Source organism: Vitis vinifera, chromosome 4, assembly GCF_030704535.1.
Source record: "Vitis vinifera cultivar Pinot Noir 40024 chromosome 4, ASM3070453v1".
Taxonomy (NCBI): Eukaryota; Viridiplantae; Streptophyta; class Magnoliopsida; order Vitales; family Vitaceae; genus Vitis; species Vitis vinifera.
Genome location: NC_081808.1, coordinates 17,035,722 through 17,056,768, shown reverse-complemented (window position 1 = coordinate 17,056,768; position 21,047 = coordinate 17,035,722). Strand labels below are relative to the sequence as shown.

At 33.2% G+C, this 21,047-nt stretch overlaps 1 protein-coding gene across 1 annotated transcript; it reads right to left on the bottom strand.

The window, feature by feature from the left end:
- Window positions 1-1,734: 1,734 nt before the first annotated feature.
- On the bottom strand, window positions 1,735-3,310 carry LOC100242049 (putative F-box protein PP2-B12). Its single transcript, XM_002270187.5, has 2 exons — window positions 2,927-3,310; window positions 1,735-2,341 (listed from the first exon to the last, which is right to left on the bottom strand). Exons 1-2 carry the CDS (start codon window positions 3,251-3,253, stop codon window positions 1,805-1,807), a joined length of 864 nt encoding a protein of 287 aa, XP_002270223.1. The 5' UTR covers window positions 3,254-3,310; the 3' UTR covers window positions 1,735-1,804.
- Window positions 3,311-21,047: the final 17,737 nt, after the last annotated feature.

The window sequence follows — 21,047 nt, the reverse complement described above, 5'->3', positions numbered from 1 at the left end:
ATCAAATCATTTATTGAAAATAAATTGTAACCTTTTTGTAAATAAATAAATTGAAATCATTTATTCAAAATTGGTTTTAATAAACTTTTTAGGAATTTGATAAAAAAGTAATTTTTTGAAATATCTTTTTTAAAAAAATTAGTTTGATAAATCAAATTGCACAATTCCCTTATTATTTACAATGTACATTTGTGTAATTTGATTTCATCATTATTTTTATTTTTGCGTATATTGATTTGTGTTTTTAATCTTGATATTTATGATTATTTAATTAATTACCATAATTTTCTCAATTTGTTTAGTAAATATTGTATGTATACAAGAGGTGCTATGACTTGTCATCGTACCTTCCCAATAATTAACTTGATCCCTAAATTCAAATTCAATTTTTTGTAAATATATCATTTCCAAATAAAGAGTCACACACAAAGTTAATTAATTTTTTGAGTCGATTATGGAGACGCAAGGCTACAACAAGATAACTTTTTATCATTGTGTATTCGTGCAAAGATTCTCTATAGATGACTTTTTAATTTTATTACTCTATGTTAATGATATGATGACTGTTGACAAGAATGCTTCTAGAATTGATGGGTTAAAGAAGCAATTGAGTGAGTTTTTAATTAAAAATCAAATTTTCACTAAATAAAAAACAAGTCTCATCGATCAAGTGGGAATGTATGTGAAAAATGCGGATCCACGATATTTCATCCTCTTCATAACAATTTTCATACTTTTATGATTTTATAATAATTAGGTTATGTTTGATTCATCATACACACTAAGGAAAGAAAAAAACTCATGAGAAAAATGATTTCATCTGAAGTTTGAAATATCAGTATTTAGATTTTACAGATATATCATAAATATTAGAAAAATATTGGTGGATATTTTGATAAAAATATCGATCGATTGAACAGAAATGACTCAAAATTCATGCTTACAGAACTTTCAAAAAATAATAAAATATGAAAGAATATACATATTAAAGTTATTTTATAAATATAATTGACATAAGTACAATTAAAGATAATATTTATCAAAATTTTATAATAAAAAAATAGTTTAAATTCCTTTAATATATTTATATTCATTTATTTTAAAATTTTTAAAATATTTTTATTAAAACATGTTTTATTACATTTTAAAAAAATAAATAAATTGATTTATATAAAATATTTTATTTGAGATTTAATTTCTAAAATTTATTACAAATATGTGGTGATAACTTTTTCTATTAACATTAATATATTTAAATAATTAAAATTATTAATAATTTGTCTTATCAAATTAATTTTAATTTATGAAATGTTAGAACTTCATTAATTTTTTTATATTGTAGCAAGTAAAATTATATTTTTAATATTTTAAAATAAAAACATTTGAAATTAAATAAAATTAAAAGGATAAATATGAAAAAAATATTAAAAGTGAAGTGATAGTAATTTTTAAAATAGGTTTAATGCGATAAATATAAAAAAATAGTTAAAAATAAAATGATAACATAATTTTTTTTAAAGAAACAGCATAAAATAAAATAAAAAAAATTAAACTAGAGCAAATGTGAAATTGCAGACTATAGATGGGTAGTTATGCGAATGTACCATATGGTCATTCAATGTTTCCTTTTCTCAAAGGAAAATAAATTATTTCCATATTTTATGACTTCAAAATTTTGTCATGTTTTAACCATTTACAAGTTACCATAGTTGTCTAATTTGGTGAGTCACAAAATAAACTACAAAAAGAAATAACTTGCTCATAAAAAGATGATGTCTTTTGAGAATATGAAAGGGAAATTCATCTATAGATTATCTTTAGGCCTAAATTCAATCCCTTCAACCATGAGACCTCTCTTCCAATGACTGTCCAATTGCGTTATCTCCACTTCTATATCTTCTCCTCCTCTACTCAAGAACTCTCCTAATTCAATCTCAAGCCACCCATCCTTTCTCTGTGTTGGATATGGAATACGTTCCTCTGCAGAATGCAATTCCCTCCTATGCCTCATCCTTCTCTTCAAATAACTCCTTCTTGCTGTAGTTTCATCTCCGATTTTAATTGATGACTTCACCACAACATCTTCGAATCCATAAGAATTTGTCTTCAAGTTGAACACAAGATAGGCTGCATAGTTTGTTCTCGGAGATAACATACAAGCATTGATCACACCCTTGACTTCAAGCCAGCACACATCATTAAGATACGCAATCTCTGAAAATCGAGATTCTGGTACAGAAAACCATCTCCAATATCGAGGTGTAGAGCCCCATATGATTGCGAGGTCTCTTGCAGACAACATGAAACATTTCTTTCCACTCCGCTTCTCCAACCAAAACATCTATTTCATGAATAAAGCTGTGAAATTGAAAATCATAAAATAAAAAATAAATGTGAAAGAAGTTCTTCCTCTTTCTACTCAACCCTAACCCCTACACTCCTCTTCTTCCCTTTCCCCTCTTTTTTTCTTCCTATCACTTCTTCATCTCATCATCTCATCTTCCCAAGAGAGGGGCGACCATGGCATGCCACAGGTGGCAGCAGCGACTACCGGAACGCCATGGCCACCCCTCTCTCCTTTTTAATTTGATTTTTGATTGAGAAAAAAAAAAAGAAAAAAAAAAAAAAAGGAGAAAAGTGGGTGGTCATAGAGCGACCGCCGGTCACTGTGGGAACCATGTCATGCCGTCTTTTTTTTTTTTTTTTTTTTTTCAGTTAAATCAAATTTAAAAGAAGAATCGGAATGAGGGTTAGGGCATGGATGGGACGGGGAAGAAGCGGCTTAGGGTTAGATCTGAGGAGGGTAGAGTTGTAATTTTAAATTTATTTAAAATAAAAATGAAAAAAAAAAAAAGAGATGGATGTGTTTAATAATTTCCTTGAAAAAATAACGTTAATATCATTGTTTTCTTGGCGTGAATTTTACCTTTTTGCCCTCGTCGATGAGGAGAGGAGAATCGCAGAGACGGAAGAAGAGCTCCTTCTTGGAGGAGGAATCGCTCAAAGATGGAGGCTCTGCCGACCGGGCGAGGATCTGCTGATAATCATCCGGGAGAAACCTCAGCCACAAGGCGTCCGACTCCACCGCTGGCAGCAACCACTGTGCCACCGCCCGCATTCTGCAAACGTCCGGAGGACTCGTCAGAGCTAGAATATAGACGATGCAAGCTTCCGGCAGTGTAGAAAAATCAGCGCCGGTATCGGACTGAGAAAAGTTGCCTTCTTCCACTCTATTATTGCTGTTGCCGTCCATTTTGCTTGTTTGCTCTGTTCTCCCAGCCTTAGGAGTGTTGGTATTTGAGGAGGAGTTTGCTTGAGGACTAAGTTTTCCCCTTTTAATTAATTTATTTTTAATTTATTATGCGTAGTTGGTAATATTTTAATTTTTCATTATAGAAATAAAATATATATTTTTATATTAAAATTGTATATCTTATAACATGTAAATAAAATAAAATTATTTTTCTTGTATTAGTTTATTATTTTAAAATTTTCATGTTAAAAGTGCTTTAGTAGTTCTAATTTTTTGACCGATTAAAAATTTTAATTTTTTAAATTTTTATGAAATATAATATATAAAATTGTATTTAATATTTTATATATACAATTATATTTAATATTTTATATTAATTTTGATAGGAATTAAATTTTTTTAGGATTGAATACTAAATCTTTAGATATTGCAAATTCTTGGTCGATTTTCCACTTATTATCTAATTAATATTAGGTTGCATATGATAACTAAGAGAATTCACCTTTATTGGGTTTGTTTGTAAAAAAGATAGAAGAATTCGCTCACCCAAAAATCTTTACTGTACTGTTTAAGATTTCAGAGCTTCTATGCTTTAATTTGGAATTGAAAACTTTCCATTCTTGTCCTAAAAATAAAAAATAAAAAATTATAGAGAATAGCTGAATAGGGATTAAGGAATTCGTCCATGGAATCTGATTAGACATAAATAATTAACACCTTGATCGCAATTCTATGTTGTATTAAAATATTAAAGCCTAAAAATGCAACGGTTCTAATTAAAGAAAATAATTTATGATATTCGTGTATCGTCTTCAAGGATTGATTTATGAGAATTGTCAAAACGAGGTCAAATGGGTTGTTTTTACTTGAATTCTAATGAAAATAATTTATGATGTGATTTTATGCAATGAAATTAGTTTGAGAAAACTTATTTAATAACTTAGTAAGTATTAATTTTTAATTCAAATAATTCAAATATAAAATTTTAATAAAAATGATTCAAATATGGAGATTTTCATAATCCAACTTTGGAAATAGAAGTTAGAGAGAATAAGGGTTTGTTAATTAAGGTGATCTTATGGTTTTTAATATCCTTGGTTTTGGGATCAATTTGGGTTATAACTTAGAGTTGCATTTAACACCTAATTTTACCTTTTTAATTTAGATTCCTAAACACCATCAAATGAATGAAATTAATCTTATTGTTTATTTTTATTTACCCATTATTCCTCTTAATTCCTAGTCCTAAGTTTTCATGCTTCACATCTTATTAATTATCTATTATATTATTATTTCAAATTGAATGTGCCCAATAAAATGATTAAAACCAATGAATTTGAAAAGATGAAACATTGAAAAACAATTGAAATAAAAGAGTTTTTGTGTGTGTGTGAGAGAGGAAGGTCGCTTCCCTAAAGTAGGGATGGTAATGGGACGGGGTTAAGATGGGGTAGCCTCATCCTAACCCCGTCCCATTTTTTTTTTTAAATTACTTTAAAAAATTTTAATTACATTAAAATAAATATATTTTATAAATAATTAAATTATTATAATTTTTATAACTTATTTTTATTAAAAAGTATTTTATTATTATCTATATATTAAAAATAGCATAATAAAAATTAAATTAAATTAATTTTATATATAATTGGGGTGGGGTGGGGTGGGGTGGGGCGGGGCGGGGCGGGGCGGGATGGGATAAGGCAATACTCGAACCCACCCCAAACCCATCCCGAGTTATTTAAAATTTAAACTCATCCCATTAGGGGCGAGTACCCGAAAAAACTCGCCCCATTGCCATCCTTAGCCTAAAGTAACAGAATTGTCTTAGGTCCTCTCTGCCCTAGAAGCCTCAAACTTGATCGAACCCTCTTGAGCTTCCACATTACCAATCAAGTCAATCAAGTCAAAAGGAGTGACTGATTTACCTTTGAATGCAAAAGGAGATGACTGAGTCACCCTACCACTTAGATGAGGTGTACTAGAAGAACCTAGAATAGCAGGAGAATCGACTAAGCCTTTGGTGCTAGAACCCATATTTTGAGACTTCCCCTCCAAAGAAGATGGTTTCAAAAAAGCAAGCTCGTGCTTCTTCTTCAAGCGATCAGCTACCAAGGGAGGCGGGTGAAGCAAAAATTTCCTCTTAAGAGGGGCTAACTCTTCCGACTTAACAAGGTATAGACCAAAGGAAATGGATATGAGTCCAAGAGAGATATAAGTAGAGTACAACAGGGAAGACTTCAACATAACTTTTTGATCTCGAAGAGCATTGTCAATATTGAACTTATTTGCAATCACTTCGTGCCTAGAATCATCGATTTCTAGAATGTTGATATCCTCTTAATTAAAAGGAGGAAAACCAAAAAATGCAACAAGAGGGTTCAAGGGAAGAAAATTTTGAAAAGATGCAAACCCTAGCAAATGGAACAGTGCACGAAGAAGAACTCACTCATGGAGCCATGAACCCTTGAAACTTTAGGAGGACTTTTAGGCTTGGAACTCCTAAATTTCCATTTGCCTGATACTACCACCAAGCTACTGTTAAGATCCTTATTCATCAACATAACCCCAATTATGAAAACACTCATACCTGAGCAAGGGGACAAATACCACTCATGGGGAATGCAAGGCCTCTTTAGGGTATAGATGTGTAAAATATCGTTAATTAAGATAACCAGACCCCTCATGTGATCTAAGACTACCATAAACATAATTAGCCTCATTGTGTTGATACATAACTAATTTGGAGTAAGATGAAGGGAAATCACAACATCTCTGAACAAAGGTGGAAGCGACAGTTTGAGATCGGCTTCAAAGTAACTCTTTGGTAGAACCATATCTCCATTAATAGGGTTGTCTATTTCCAGATCGAATTCACCATCCTCAACGAACCATAGTCCCACTAAAAGAGAGATTTTGTGTTGGAATCTTAGATCTAAGCAACAAAAGCAATACTAATTAAAAAAAAAAAAAATGATATTTTAGGGTTAAGTCCTAACCTGTAGGTTTGGATGTTCTCAAACCTTAAATTCCAAGTGTTGAAGACGATCTTGAAGTTGTTGGAAGTCTCATAAACCCACGATCTTCCGCTCGATGACTCAACCTTGTTCTTGGCACACTTTCGATGAGGAGGAAAGGAGGGTGAAGGCTATGACTCTCTTTCTCTTTGGATGGTGGAAAACAAAAGTGATGGAAACCTTAACCCCTATGGGGTATTTATAAGGTTCCTAACCGGGCTTAAGTGACTTGAGGCCACATGGGCTTGGGTCACTTAATCTAGCCCAAAATGGGTCCTAATTGATTAATTAACCCAATAAGACCTACTAATTAATCAATTACCCCAATTCAGAGACCTTGTTCACTTACTCTTGTGCAACCTTGTGTAATTATCAAAACGCCTTTATGCACAAAAGTGAACCTAAAGCCAATCCAACCTTCATAATCCATGCCAACAAGGTATATGAGCTTAGAACGGGGACCATTGGGACCATATGAGTACTAGTTCCCTCATAATCCAATTCTAAAGTTGATTCAATATCCCATTATAGAGAATCAACTAAACTCTAGTATCCTATGCAAATAACAACGAGACACTACGTACTTAGGTTCGTGACCTACTATCCATTGTGTTTAGTCTTCCCATTAACTAGTGTCCATAGTCTAACAAGGTGAAAGCTATCAGTCTTTTAAGACTATTTCTACTATCCTTGAGTTACAGATCCTATTGTGTATTCAACTGACATGTCTTAGTTCTTAAAAAGCCTATGTCAAGTTCTACTTAAGGAACTACTATGACCATAGTTTTCAAAAATACACTTCCTTAGAATCACCCAAGGGGACACACTATCTCAATCCCATGAGATATCATGGTACCTCTATTGAGAATACCTATTGCTACCAACTTCCATCAATAGTGAGCCAATCCATAGGGAATATGTGATCAACTTACGATCTCACCCGTAAGTTAAAGTCACTGCTAACTTTAGCACAAACTCAATATTCTCTAAAGGTTGAGAGATAACACAATGAAGCAGCTTGGTGAGGTTATGATTACTTGATAACCTTAAGTCATGACTCACCGTAGGTCTTGTCTAATTTGTAACCATACACACTAGTGCACTTACCATGGGAAACCTATCCTAATAGTCAAAACCAACTATCACTCTAATTAGGAGATAATGCACTATAATCTTTAATGGGTTGCCTAGACCCATGAATCGGTTGTGAACAAGTCATCTATTTGTAAGGACATGACTTAGATCTTTTGTACAACTTCTAATGCACCTAAGTCATGTACAATGCAAAAGATGAAAACAAGAATGCTCATAAAGTATAATACATGGAATAATGATAGATAAAAGTGAAATTGGAACATCATTAAATAAATAATGAATTCAAAATTTATTACATCATGTTATGCATTTGAGGGTTCTATCTTAACATATTGTACTCAGCCAAAACTTTTCTAGTGAACTCAAAGACTTCATTCTCCTGCCTTTCTTCGACATGGTCAAAAGAGGAGGAATATAAAAAAACAATGGGATGCAATAAATATGGAAAAAAATTTAAAAGCCTTACCTTGTCTTTGGTCAAGAAGCAACGTAGTGCAAAACCAAAGAGACGTCGTTGCAATTAACAGGGAACCTCTTATTGGGAGATAACTGCAATCATCGACATGTGGCACCATCTCAACTATAGGACGTGTGGGACTCTACAAAACCGTCTAAGAAAGGAAAAAAATAGACGATGACGCCATCATCATTAGCATGTCGCTTGAGACCGTTATAAAGTCCTAACCCCTTTCGATTACAAAAGAGGTCAGGACTTGGGAGGGCAATGGAGCTACCAAAAACTAACCCATCTCGAATACACCACCTAAATAGAACCACCCCACAAGCGAGATACTTGGAATGACTCGAATTGATGCACATCATGCTTAAAATAAGAAAGTTGACCACCTTTATTCAGAAAGTCAAAAAGCCATCTATAACCATGGATGAAAATTTCCATAAATTTTGGCAAAATTTTGTCGAAATATTACGTGTCGAGGGTCATGGAAATGAAACAAGGGGTTGAAATGTCGGAGGACAGAAATATAAAAAAAATTATCATGTTTTGGTGAAACTTCAGTATTTGGCGATTAATCGGTGAAACATGGAATAAATCGTTGTTTGCTACATTTTTTTCATTGATTTTTTAGTGAAATTTAGAAGAAAAATCGTCGATTTTTTGGCACAAATCACGACATCCTTGGTGCACTAATCCAACGGTTGTGAGCTCCAACATAGTCAAACAGGTGATCAATGCGCAAGTTGGGCATGGTCAAAGCTCAATAATGCCTTAATTTTCTATAGAGGAAGGGACTCGAACCCCAAGCAAAAGGTTCAACATGAACCTTGCCCACCACTTGGACAAGCTTACCCCTTGGTAAATATGTTGCACCACACACACACACACACACACACACACACACACACACACACACACACACACACACATATATATATATATATATTAAAAGTTATCATATAAATAAAATATTAAAAGAATATTTTAAAGAAAAAATTAATTATAATTGTGAAACCAAGGTTTGGTTAATCTTGATTTTGATGATAACAAAACAAGGTTTAGAACTAATAATCATATTTCAAGTGTGATTAGGCAAGATGACTTCCAAAGACAAATCAAGCCAAGGAGAAATCATGAAGAAGAAGACCACCTTAAAGAGAAGAGTTTTTTTCAAGACCAAAGCTTCTTAAGATCTCTTTGTAAGGTTGTTGGTGCACTAGGACTTTCATGCATTTCATTCTTTATTTATCCACCAAAATCATCCAAAAGTAATATTGTTTTAAATATCTTAAGAATTGGATGATTTTATGTTTTCAACTAAAACCTTGTGTTAAATGATTTTCAAACTTGTGTTAAAAGGTTTTAAGTTGAAAAAGGTTGAGTGTTGAGCCAAAAAAATGGCTCAACCGGTCGATCGGTTGTGCTCGTCCGGTCAAGGACTGGTTGAGGGAGTCCAAAAAGTTTCTCTCTCTCCCAGTGGCCTTCTCTTCCCGGTCAAGGTTGAACCTCAATCGGTTGAGGTTTGGTTGAGGCCCAACAGTCACTTTTCCTAACGGCTAGTCAACCGGTCGACTCCTAGCTCGACCGGTCAAACCCCCAACGGCTAGTTTGACTTTTTTCTTCTATAAAAAGGCTCCAATCTTCATTGTTTCATGAGCTTAACCTTCCCAAATCATTCTTGAATATATTTGAGCCTTGGAAGAGTGTTTTTGAGTGCACCATTATTTCATAACTTGCATATCTTTAGTGCACCATTCAATCCTAGTTTTTCTTGTATCTTTGAGCCTAAAGTTCTATTAGGATTTTTGTGAGATCAATCTTTATATATCTTTGAGAGGAATTTTCTCAAGTGAGGGGTATCACTTGAGAGGTTGTTCAAGAGTGGGATAACTCTTGAGAAGTGTAAAGGGTGTTTGGAGCCAAAAGTCCAAGAGGGTGAATTAGAACCATAATCCAATTGTAAAGAGATTGGAAGCTTGGTTGAAACTTCAAGATAGTGGAACCTTCACTCGGTTAGGAGGTTGAGGAGAGTGGACATAGGCAAGGAAGTGCCGAACCACTATAAACTCTCGTGTTTGCACTCTCTATTCCCTAACTCTTTTAAATTATATGCAATTGTGTTTATTTTGTTTATTATATATTTGCATATAATTGTCTCTTATTTTTGCATAGTTTAAATTTGTGAAAAAGAGACCATCACCCTATTTACCCTTCCCCCCCCCCTCTAGGGTGATTACCATAGTTTGGATTAGCCTCAAATTCCTAACAATAATTATTTTATAATTAATTGAAAAAATTTCATTCAATTGATTACCAAAAATATAAAAATTCTCATGATAATTTTCTTCATAGTGTTTTTAATATCATTAATATTAATTAAATATTAAATATATATATATATATATATATATATATATATATATATATATATATATATCATCATTTATTTGATATCATTTAATACAATTGAATTAAATGTATCATAATTTTAATTTTAAATATATTTTAAAATTAGACATATTATAATCAAATATCATAATATTATTATCGAATAATATTTGATGTAATTTAATAATGAATGTACACTTATAAAATTTATATATTTTATCAATACATACAATATTATTATCAAATATGATAAATTATATCATGCATATGTCAAATTATTCAACAAAATAACTTTAAAATGTTTATTGTACTTTTAATTACATTTCTATAAGGTTTTTCTTACATTACCATTAGTTTTGATGAATTTTAGGCTTATTGAATTTTTTTTCCAAAATATCCGTCAATATATCTCCAATATATCCTTGATATATCCATAAAATCAAAGTACTTACATATCCGTGATTATTGATAGTTTTATCTTTGTTTGTAACAATCTGTAAATGTTAAAAATCAACTAAGAACTCCACCACATGGCTGGGGAAGTAATTTGTATATAAACCTCCCCATGTAAAATAAACAACAAGAAACTTTGATCGTTTTAGTGGCCTAAGAGTAAAGTTTTTTAAAAAAAACTTAAAATGTGAAATTGAAAATCAATGCAAATAAATCTTAGAAAAAATTATGTTTAGGAAATAAAATCTAAATCTATATGTCTCATGATGGCTCATAATCCATGCATATGTAACTTTTGAATAATGATATTAAAACCAATTGAAATGCAAATCCAATTAATGTACAAATAAAATAAACTCAATGTACGATACATTTTCATTCGAAACAAGGCTAACAATCTTGATTGTGTATGATGAACTAAATGGTTAGTTTGTACATTTCATCACCTTCATAACAATTTTCATATTTTTATGGTTTTCTAATAACTAGGTTATGTTTGATTCATGGTAAGTAGTATTAAGAAAAGAGAAAAACTAATGAGAAAACTGATTTTATCATGTTTAATTTTATAGTGGAAAATATTAAAGAAAATAAAATTAGTTAGAAAATCATGCATTTTTAAATTATTTAATCCTTATATAAACTAGTTAAAATAGCTAAAATGAGTTTGTAGAAATTTATAAAAATAATTTATTGACTTAAAATTTTCTTCACTTTTTCTTTCCTCCAATTTTCCTCTTTATTTATTTTTCCTTAAAATTTTCCATAACTAAACATAGCCTTTAAAAAATAAATTATGATTTTCATTCAATATCATTTAATAAAATTTTTAAAATTACACTTAAATATTTTGTTTCTCTTTTAGATGATATGAAAGTGCTTATTGTTAGTTGAATCTCATATGGAGCATGGGTAACATTAGAGCTAATATGAAATTGCGGACTCTATATGGGTTATGCCAATGTACCATATGGTCATTCAAATCAAGTCCAACTATACAACTTTAACAAGCTAACAATGAGTAATGATACAAAAAATGTCATGCAAAGGTAATACCTAAGGTTGAAAAGGTTAGTACCTAAGATTCATAAAGGTAGTATTGAAGGTTCACAAATGTAGTACCTAAGGTTCACTAAGGTATCACCAAAGGTTCACAAATGTAGTACCTAAGGTTTACTAAGGTAGTACCTAAGGTTCACTAAGGTAGTACCTAAGGTCCACTAAGGTACTACCCAAGGTTCACTAAGGTAGTACCCAAGATTTACTAAGGTAGTACCTAAGGTTCAACTATCTAATACTTGAGGTTCGAAAGAGACTAACCTATAGAAAATGAATGTCATGCTCAAATCTAAATGTGATTGGAGAGGTAGCTTAGGAGTACACAAGTTTTGTAGTTATCTCAACTGATCTTCAAATTATGGATTCCATCTTACTTGAATCGTACAAGTAGTTCCTATGGTTGCGAAAGGTAGGTCCTATGGTTGAGAAAATGTAGTACCTAAGATTCACTAAGATAGTACCTAAGGTTCAACCATCTAATACTTGAGGTTTGAAAGGGACTAACCTATAGAAAATGAATGTCATGCTCAAATTTGAATGCGATTGAAGAAGTAGCTTAGGAGTATACAAGTTCCGCAATGTTTTCAATTGATCTTCAAACTATGGATTCCATCCTACTTGAATTGTAAAGGTAGTTCCTATGCTTGAGAAAGGTAGGTCTTATGGTTGAGAAAGGTAGGTCCTACGGTTGCGAAAAAGTAGTACCTAAGGTAACTAAAGTAGTACCCAAGGTTCGCTAAGGTAGTACCGAAGGTTAGACCATCTAATACTTGAGGTTCACGAGGGATAACCTATAGAAAACGAATGTCATACTCAAATCTAAATGCGAATGAAGAAGTAGCTTAGGAGTATACAAGTTCCACAATTATCTCAATTGATCTTGAAACATATTCCATCCTACTTGAACGATAAAGGTATTTCCTATGGTTGCAAAAGGTAGGTACTATGGTTGAGAAAATGTAGTACCTAAGGTTCACTAAGGTAGTACCCAAGGTTCACTAAGATAGTACCTAAGGTTCAACCATCTAATACTTGAGGTTTGAAAAGGACTAACCTATAGAAAACGAATGTCATGCTCAAATCTAAATGCGAATGTAGAAGTAGCTTAGGAGTATACAAGTTCCACAATTATCTCAATTGATCTTGAAACATATTCCATCCTACTTGAATGGCAAAGGTATTTCTTATGGTTCTAAAAGGTAGGTCCTATGGTTGACAAAAGGTAGTACCTAAGGTTCACAATGGTAGTACCCAAGGTTCACAATGGTAGTACCCAAGGTTCACTAAAGTATATAGTACCTAAGGGTCACTAAGGTAGTACCCAAGGTTCACCAAGGCAGTGTCCAAGGTTCACTAAGGTAGTACCCAAGGTTCACAAATGTAGTACCTAAGGTTCACAAATCAACATCATGCATAAAAGGGATAGTAAAGTTTTGTTACATCATGTCTTATTTTTAAGGGCTCAATCCCAACAAACTCTCACTAGCACCAAAATCATATTAAGTACCATAGAAAGAATTTGCTCCTTTTCCATGTCACCTATTTGAACTATCTCACAAAAGAGTATCACTTTATTTCTATGCATTTCTTTTTCTAATGGTACTTCAATTCTTTAGATTGTGCCACCACCTTACTATTGTCACATAACAACATATTGGACAATATAACCAAGGGAACTACCCTTAAGCCAAAAGGCTTCCTTTGTTGCTTTAAAAGCAACCAATACCACTTAGAGTGAACACATACCTATAGGTAAACCTACGAGAGTACTCATTAGATTGAAAATTTGATTCCTAGTACCAAAGGAATACCAACTCAATGCAAAACTTAGAAACATATGTTCTCTCATTCTTCTTAGGTACTTGAGTATATGCTTCACATCTACCCAAAACTCCAATCCTAGATTGTATTAATATCTACTCACTATTCCTATAGTAAAGCAAATATTCAATCTAGCACATAGTATTGTATATATAAGACTACCCATTGCAAAGGCATAAGGTTCTACCTTAATGTGATTTCTCTCCTTAGATGTCCAAGAATATTGATTCTGAGAAAAAACAACTCCAAACCTAAGGGTAGCAAACCCTTTTTGGAGTCTTGCATCATGCACTTGACCAAATGCTCATTAGTGTAGGTGATATGATGCAATTTTCCTATTCTTGTACTCCTAAAGGACCTTAAACCCAAGAATATATTCACTCATTCTAGAATTTCATCTAGAACTGAGAAGTAAACAAAATCTTGACTAATGATAATGTCCCTGCATCATTCCCAATGAGTGGATTGTCGTCTATCTGTGATTTCTATTTAAAAAAAAAACATATTTTGGATAGTAATTGTCTTAAGTTTCACACCTTTTAACTAGTAATTATACCTAAAATACCCAATTAATATGTTGCTTCCTATGCAAAAGTTACTTTTGTAAGGTTTGAACTCATTTTGAGGTGTGTTTTTTTAATGAATTGAGTAACAAAAGGGATGAATTGACTTAAAGATGACAAATAATGTTGATGATGATCCAAATCTATGATAGAAAAGGGTGGTTTAACTTGTTGAAATATATAAATTTTGAAAGGTGGATGAAACTAAGATTCATAAAGTATGAGGGTTGTGGGTATCTAATTCCTGTCTTCAACAATGCAAATTGGTTTAGATCAAATTTGGAATTGATTGGAGTTAGTCAACTTAGTTTCAAAGGAAGATAATTGAAGAGATAATAAAGAAGAGCTGAAAAACAAACTTTAAGCAATTTCACACAACCATGCAAATTACACTAGAGAAGGAGAATCTACAATAGCTTAAAAAAGTATTTCGCACCACCATGCAAAATTTTGCATGAAACTACAAAATGGTCCAAAAAGCATTTCCAGCTGCTGCTGCCACTCATTTTGGAATTTTGCACCACCATGTGAAATTATTGGTGCTCATGCAAAAATGGCTAAATCACATGTGAAAATGTGTTTTTGGTGCCAAATTCTGAAATTTTGAATTTAGAAGTTTCTAGAAGACCTCTAAGATGTTGCCAAGTGTCCATTGGACCTTAGCCTATAAATAAGAACTTAAACTTCTATTTAAAGACTTTTAACACTTTTTGATTTTGGAATTTTCTAAAGACTCTCTCTCTCATTAGAATTCTCTATTTTCTTTCATTTTCCCTCATTTTCTTAGTATCCAAACATGCCTTATAAGACAAAATTTGCAAGAATGAGTAGCTAAATCTTGTTTTTCTTGGAGGAATGAGTAGAGACAAGATTTATGGTAAATTAGAGAAATGAAGTTTTAATTGTTAAGGTAATTTGACCCAATTTATTGATTAATTGAATTTTGAGGATTTTCTTCTCAAATTATTTTAAATGATTATTACAATGCAAATTAGGTAGATTCATTAAATTCTTAAAGTTAGATTTAATGAAATTGAATAGTTGCATTGTATAAATCATTGGAAGATGATTTAAGATGAATGGAATACATATGTATTGAATTGGTCTTTTGGATTAAATAACCTAATTTGAAGAAAAATTGGATCTAAACTTAAAGTTAAATCAAAGATCGATTTAGATGAAAATTTAGATTTTCAATTTAACTTGATGAAGAATAGATCTTAACACCTATTCACCATAGAGATTGTTTTTTAGAAAATACTAACTTCGAGAGTTTCTATTCCTTATTAATTTTCTCTCAAAGTTTGATTGTTTTACATTGAATTGTTCTTCCTAACTTGAAATTATTGTTAATTTTATTTTTCATCATGAATTATCAATCCAATTTCACTTGATCACATTCATTTCTTTTCTTCCCATTTAAGCCTTAACTACCGAAAATGATCCATCATCGTGGATGATACCTAAAACCATTATACTACCATAGCTTTAGTTAAAACCATTTTTCATTGGCCAAAAGTTGTCTTAGCATAGTTGAGTTAAGTTATAAATTTTGTTTTAATATGATAAACGACACAAAAATCCATTAATCAACCATCTAAGAGCACCTCCATTTTGTCTTCTTAGTACAAACCTTATTAAGTGTTTTTTCGGTACTACACAATAGTTCCTTAGTGACCCATTTCTACTTATACAACTTGCTTTCTTTGAGCCACTTTAGAGACTTTGGTTGAGGGATTTATTTAGTCTCTCATTGTGACCTTGGTCGTCTTTCAAGTTTAGATTAGGCTTTACTTAGGTGCACTTTAGGTTAGATTCCACTTAGTTCACCTTAAGTCACTTAGGCACTTTTAGACTTACTTCTTGCATGGTTCGCCTAGTCACATGGCCTCCATAGTTTGTATAGTTTGCATGTACTTGGTCTATTTATTTATTTATTTACATATTTACTTATCTTTGTTTTTCAGAATAATTCATGTGATCGATTATTTTATTCTTTTTATATATTGCAAGATCTGTAACTCATTATTTTATTTTATTTTTATTTTTGTTTTTATTGTTTTATAAGGGAATTCGGGCAGCCTATTGACTTTCACTAAGGCACATGCACTCAAAGAAGGCAAGTAGAAAATCTTCTATAGATCCCAAACCACTTTTAATGCTCGGGAATGTACATTTTTAAAGAAAGGGCGCCAAGTTGTCATTTTGAAGGTGGTAGAATGCTGAGGTGAATAAGGAATGAAAGACAAAAGCGAGGTTAAGGTATGGAAAAATAAAGAGGGCATTTTGGTAAGTAAAGATTCAGCATGGTGGATTTTGGAAAACTAGAGATTCGGTCCATGTTTTGATAAGAAAGATCTGAACAGAGATAGTAGAAAAGGAAAGAGTGGAGATTCTAGTTTTCTTCTACCAGGGGAATTTTTGGATCCCAAAGAGGAGGTTTTTAGAGAAAGGGAGGATTGCAGAGAAAGGGACACAAGAGAAAAGCATGGGAATTTTTTTTATTGTTTTCGTGAGAAGAAAGAGAACTCGTAGTTCACTGGTTTTTGAAGGATTTTGGAGGGGAATGATAGCTGGAAGCCAAGTGATTGCAGTCGAGACTGTCCAGATATGTTTCTTGTTACTCTCTGTATTCTCACTAATATTTGATTCCTCATTCTGATTGTTTCTGAACGTTTAATTTATGTTGTTTGGTATGGACAGTAAGAGCCACAAGTTGTTCTGTTGAGACTGGTTGTTTGCTTGCTATGTTTTGGTTTTCATTCCTTTTAATGTCATTGATTCCATCTGAAAGTAATTTGTATATGGGTCCATATTTGAATTTGATGCTTGAAATCATGCCCTGTTTATATTCAGATCCTATTCTGAATCATTCCCCTGTTCTTAGCCCATGGATTAACACTTGAAATGAGGCTATTTATGTCCGTTAATTGGCATCCTCGGCTATTTTCTTCCCTGGGTTTTACCATGTTTTTATATATGTCCTCTGTTCCCTATTCATACTACATTCCAGTCTTTGTTTGTATATTTGAGACTGACGCAAGTGCTGATATGAGAGATATGGTGCGTAGCGATCGTAGTGTACTCAGTATATTTCTGGTGGTTGTATGTCTCTATGAATCCCATTGCAGCTTGTCCAGTTCTGTAAGGTTCTACGCTAATGGATAGAAGCCCAGATACCGTACAATTGATTCTAAGTTAATGATGTTAGTATTCAACCAAGATGAATACCTTGATTTCATATATACTGGAATAGTTAACTGGGTGAATACCCTAACTACATATGTACTGGAATATTTAACAAGGTGAATACCTTAATTTATATATACACTGGAATCTCCTGATTAAAAACAATGAGTAGAAAAATAATAGCGGAAGCATACCTGAATCCATTGAAGGAGAAACCTTATAGAAAAAAAAACCCTTTGAGATGGTCTTCCAATTCTAGCCACTAGATTCTGTGTCAATTTCTCTCTGAGAGGATTTTCAGAAATTGGAATGCGTAGTCGTAGAATGGGGACCATAACCCTATTTATAAACTGCTAGGGCAGTTTTAATTTTATCACAATTATATTTCTGCCCCTCATAGAAATAATAATTGTCTAATGGTATCTACACAATAATCTCATGACAATTATACCCTTAAGCCAATTAATCAATTATTAATTAGATCACTATATTTAGGCTTAATTAAATGATAGCACACACATTTTAATTATTTACATGTGTGGCCCAAATTATAGATTAATTACAAAAATTAATCTAACAAATGAGGAAGTTGATTTTCTTTACTTTTAATGTTTAAAGAAAATATTAAAAAAAACAAACAATCGAATACTTAATACTATTAAGCATTAAAGTTTTCTTTAGAATTAAGTAAAAAAACAAACACCACCGTAGTCCCATGAAACGCCTTGGATCATTATACTCAAAATGGTCTAGCATTTGTTGATAAAGACGAGTAAAATAATATTCTTAATCGCTAATGTGGGTGAAAATCTTATTGGACCCGACTTTGTAAGTGAGCATCAATTTTTGAATGGATCAAACATCAATTTTGCTGGTGTTCTAGGAGCATCATCGGAGATTCAGAAAAGTAATGCAACAGCTCCCTTGTTCAAAAACTTAAAAGAGGTCTAGAACTTTTAGCAAAAGAGACTGCGGATAAAAGCACACAGGATTTTTTGGTTTAGATGGAACAAATGATAGTTCAATGATCTTTGGAGAAGGTTCAGGCTAAAGTGATGATCAGTTTTGTTTACAAAAGAAGCTCATTGGGGTTTTGTTGAAGGTGCTTGGATCTGCTACTTATATTTTTGTAGATTCTGCGGGATCCCAAAATTCTCATACTATGACTGTTATGACCAAAATTGTCCTCGATGGCTTTATTTGTTTTTCTGCCTTGCATGAATTAGGCCTTCCTGATGCTTTTCATCTTCAGTGGTGGTTGGAATACTTCTTCACCATCGTCATGAGGTGTCCTTCAATAATACACTGCCCGTGAAGAATGAGTTGCAAACTGATGATGAGTACATTGAAGATGAACTAAATCATGTCACTGAGAGATCGAGTTAAGTTGCTGGTACCAAGAGAAGCCCCTAACTAGAGCATTTCTAGGAACTTAACTGAGCAGCTCAGGCATGGACCCGGAGCTTAAATCTGATGATTCTAAGGATGGAACCGTGGCACTCATAAAGTTGTGACAAGAGTTTGCTGAATTCAACAAGGATGGCAAACAAATTGAAGCCGATGTTCACCACAAGTCATGTATCTTTGGTAGTCATGCTGCTGCATATATGACTGACTTTGATGGAGGATAGTGAGCCGATTAATGAGAAATCTCTTCATAACTTCCCAAAATGTTTGGGAAACATCCCTGCTATTGAAATGAGCTGAGCACCTCTCCGAGAAGTGGTTATGTAGCATGCTAAGTTGGCTGCCCGAATTGAATCACTTTGGAATCAGCGAGGAAGAAACGACAAAGGCTCAATGAAGAAATTGTTCCCCAAGAGCTTCCAGAAATGCAGATTATCAATGATGCTGTTCGGGATTTACAATCAGAAAGGCTTTATAGATTAATCCAGAATTTGAAGAAGTTGAGCTGGCTCTGTAGGCTAAAGTAATTGAACCCGACAACTCAGAATTGGAACAGGTTCAAGTGGAAGATTCGGTACTAATGCAAACTCTGTTGATGATAATGACAATGAAAGAGTGGGACAATGCAACAAGGTTGAGAAGGGCAGACAATTGTGCCCCAATAATGAGATTGAAATTCCTGTTAGTAGTGTTCTTGAATCAGGTCTTAGTGTCACCTCTTCTTCAAATCAGATAGGTGCAAGAATGTTGAATATCTATTCAGAGCCAAGTCAATCTCTTACCAAAATTCAAAGGTCCAAGTCAACGGAGCAGCATCCATTATGGCTGAGGGCAAGGCCAGATGCTCTCATATCTGCCCAAGATTTTGTGTAGTCAGAGCTAAATCATTCCGGAAAGTCGGGGTTTATCAATTGCAAACACCCCCAAAGGAAGATATCAATTGGGACAAACTTTATACAGCTGAAAGACTCTCTAAGTCAGACAGTGAAAAATCTGGGGTGGACTGTCACCTGAAAGACAACAAATTTCCTCTCAATAAAGAAGACTTCAGAGTGCCCGAGGAACATGAGGATTCTCGAGTTGCATGCTTGGGGGGACTGGTATTGAATAAGGCTAGAAACACTTACCCAATAGCTTGTGGTAATATGGTTTGCCTTTGAACAGGCTATAATGGTTTTTATTAAATGAAGGCAAAATAGAAGAATTAGCTTCTTGGTTTTTTGAAAGGGTGAAGGAGCAAACAATTACAGGAAGCTGAACTCCTTTTGGAGGTGTTTCTCAGGACAAGAAGCTGTCCCATTTCCAACTATATTCATTGGTAAAAATCATGAAGCATCCAATTGCCTACGGAAAGGCACCATTGCTTACAGGCATCCTGAACGCGGTGTGCAGTTGCATTGATAATCCATCATCTGACAACACCATTCTGCAAGTCTTGAAGGTGTTCGCTACTGCTATTTCACTAACAGAGCTTAGAGCACATAAGGAACCTTGCTAAAAGTATTTCGAATACCCTACAGTACTACTGCACTCAACAGCAAAAATCCTATGAATCTCCATTTATTGAGGCCACGGGCCAAGTAGCAGCCATTGGTAGTAAGATCTCTGAACATGGGTCTTTTGAGCTACAACTTGAAGACATCTCATAGACCTAGAGAAGTCAAGAAAGTGATCTTTAATGGAGCCTTGCTATCATCAAGACAGTTTTAATGTCGACATCAACAACATTAGATAGAGCTGAGAGCCCTCTTTGAGCACAATGGTATCCCGAATAAAAAATTGACGCCCTTGCCACAATTACATCTTTGAATAATGGAGCTGGGCCATATGAGCATCAATCGGTGAGCTCTCTCATGCAAGCTACAGATGATCAGTTAGTACTATTGAAGAGGTAAAAGATGAAGCTCATGATGAGCTTGTAAACACAGATTCTGAGTTGCAGAAAGATCAAGAAGTGAATTGTAGAAAATTGATGAATGAGATGAATTTTTGAGTAAGAACCTAGAAATATTGATACTTTGGAATGATGAAAACATAGTGGAAAATGGGGAATTGATGTTTCTTTGACTATAATGCTGAAAATCGAAAATCTAAGCAAAAACTTGAAACTGTAGAATGAGTGGCAGCAAAGTAATCTAATCTTGAACTGGAATTTAATTACTTCACCATAAGTTCCTGCTGGCAATGCAAGTTATGATTCTGAGAAGCCAGAGTTGGGTTGGAATGCCTTTGCTAGTGAAATTATACACTCAAACCCAGTGAGCATGGACTCTGAAATGAATACTGTCAGTTCTTCTCCAGTCATACCAGCAATCTACAGGGGTCTTTGCATGCAAGCACCAACA

Coding starts and splice junctions, on each gene's coding strand:
- LOC100242049 (XM_002270187.5), bottom strand. CDS start 3,253: ATGGACGGCAACAGCAATAATAGAGTGGAAGAAGGCAACTTTTCTCAG. Junction 2,342..2,926: donor TCATCGACGAGGGCAAAAAG/GTAAAATTCACG, acceptor TTCATGAAATAG/ATGTTTTGGTTGGAGAAGCG.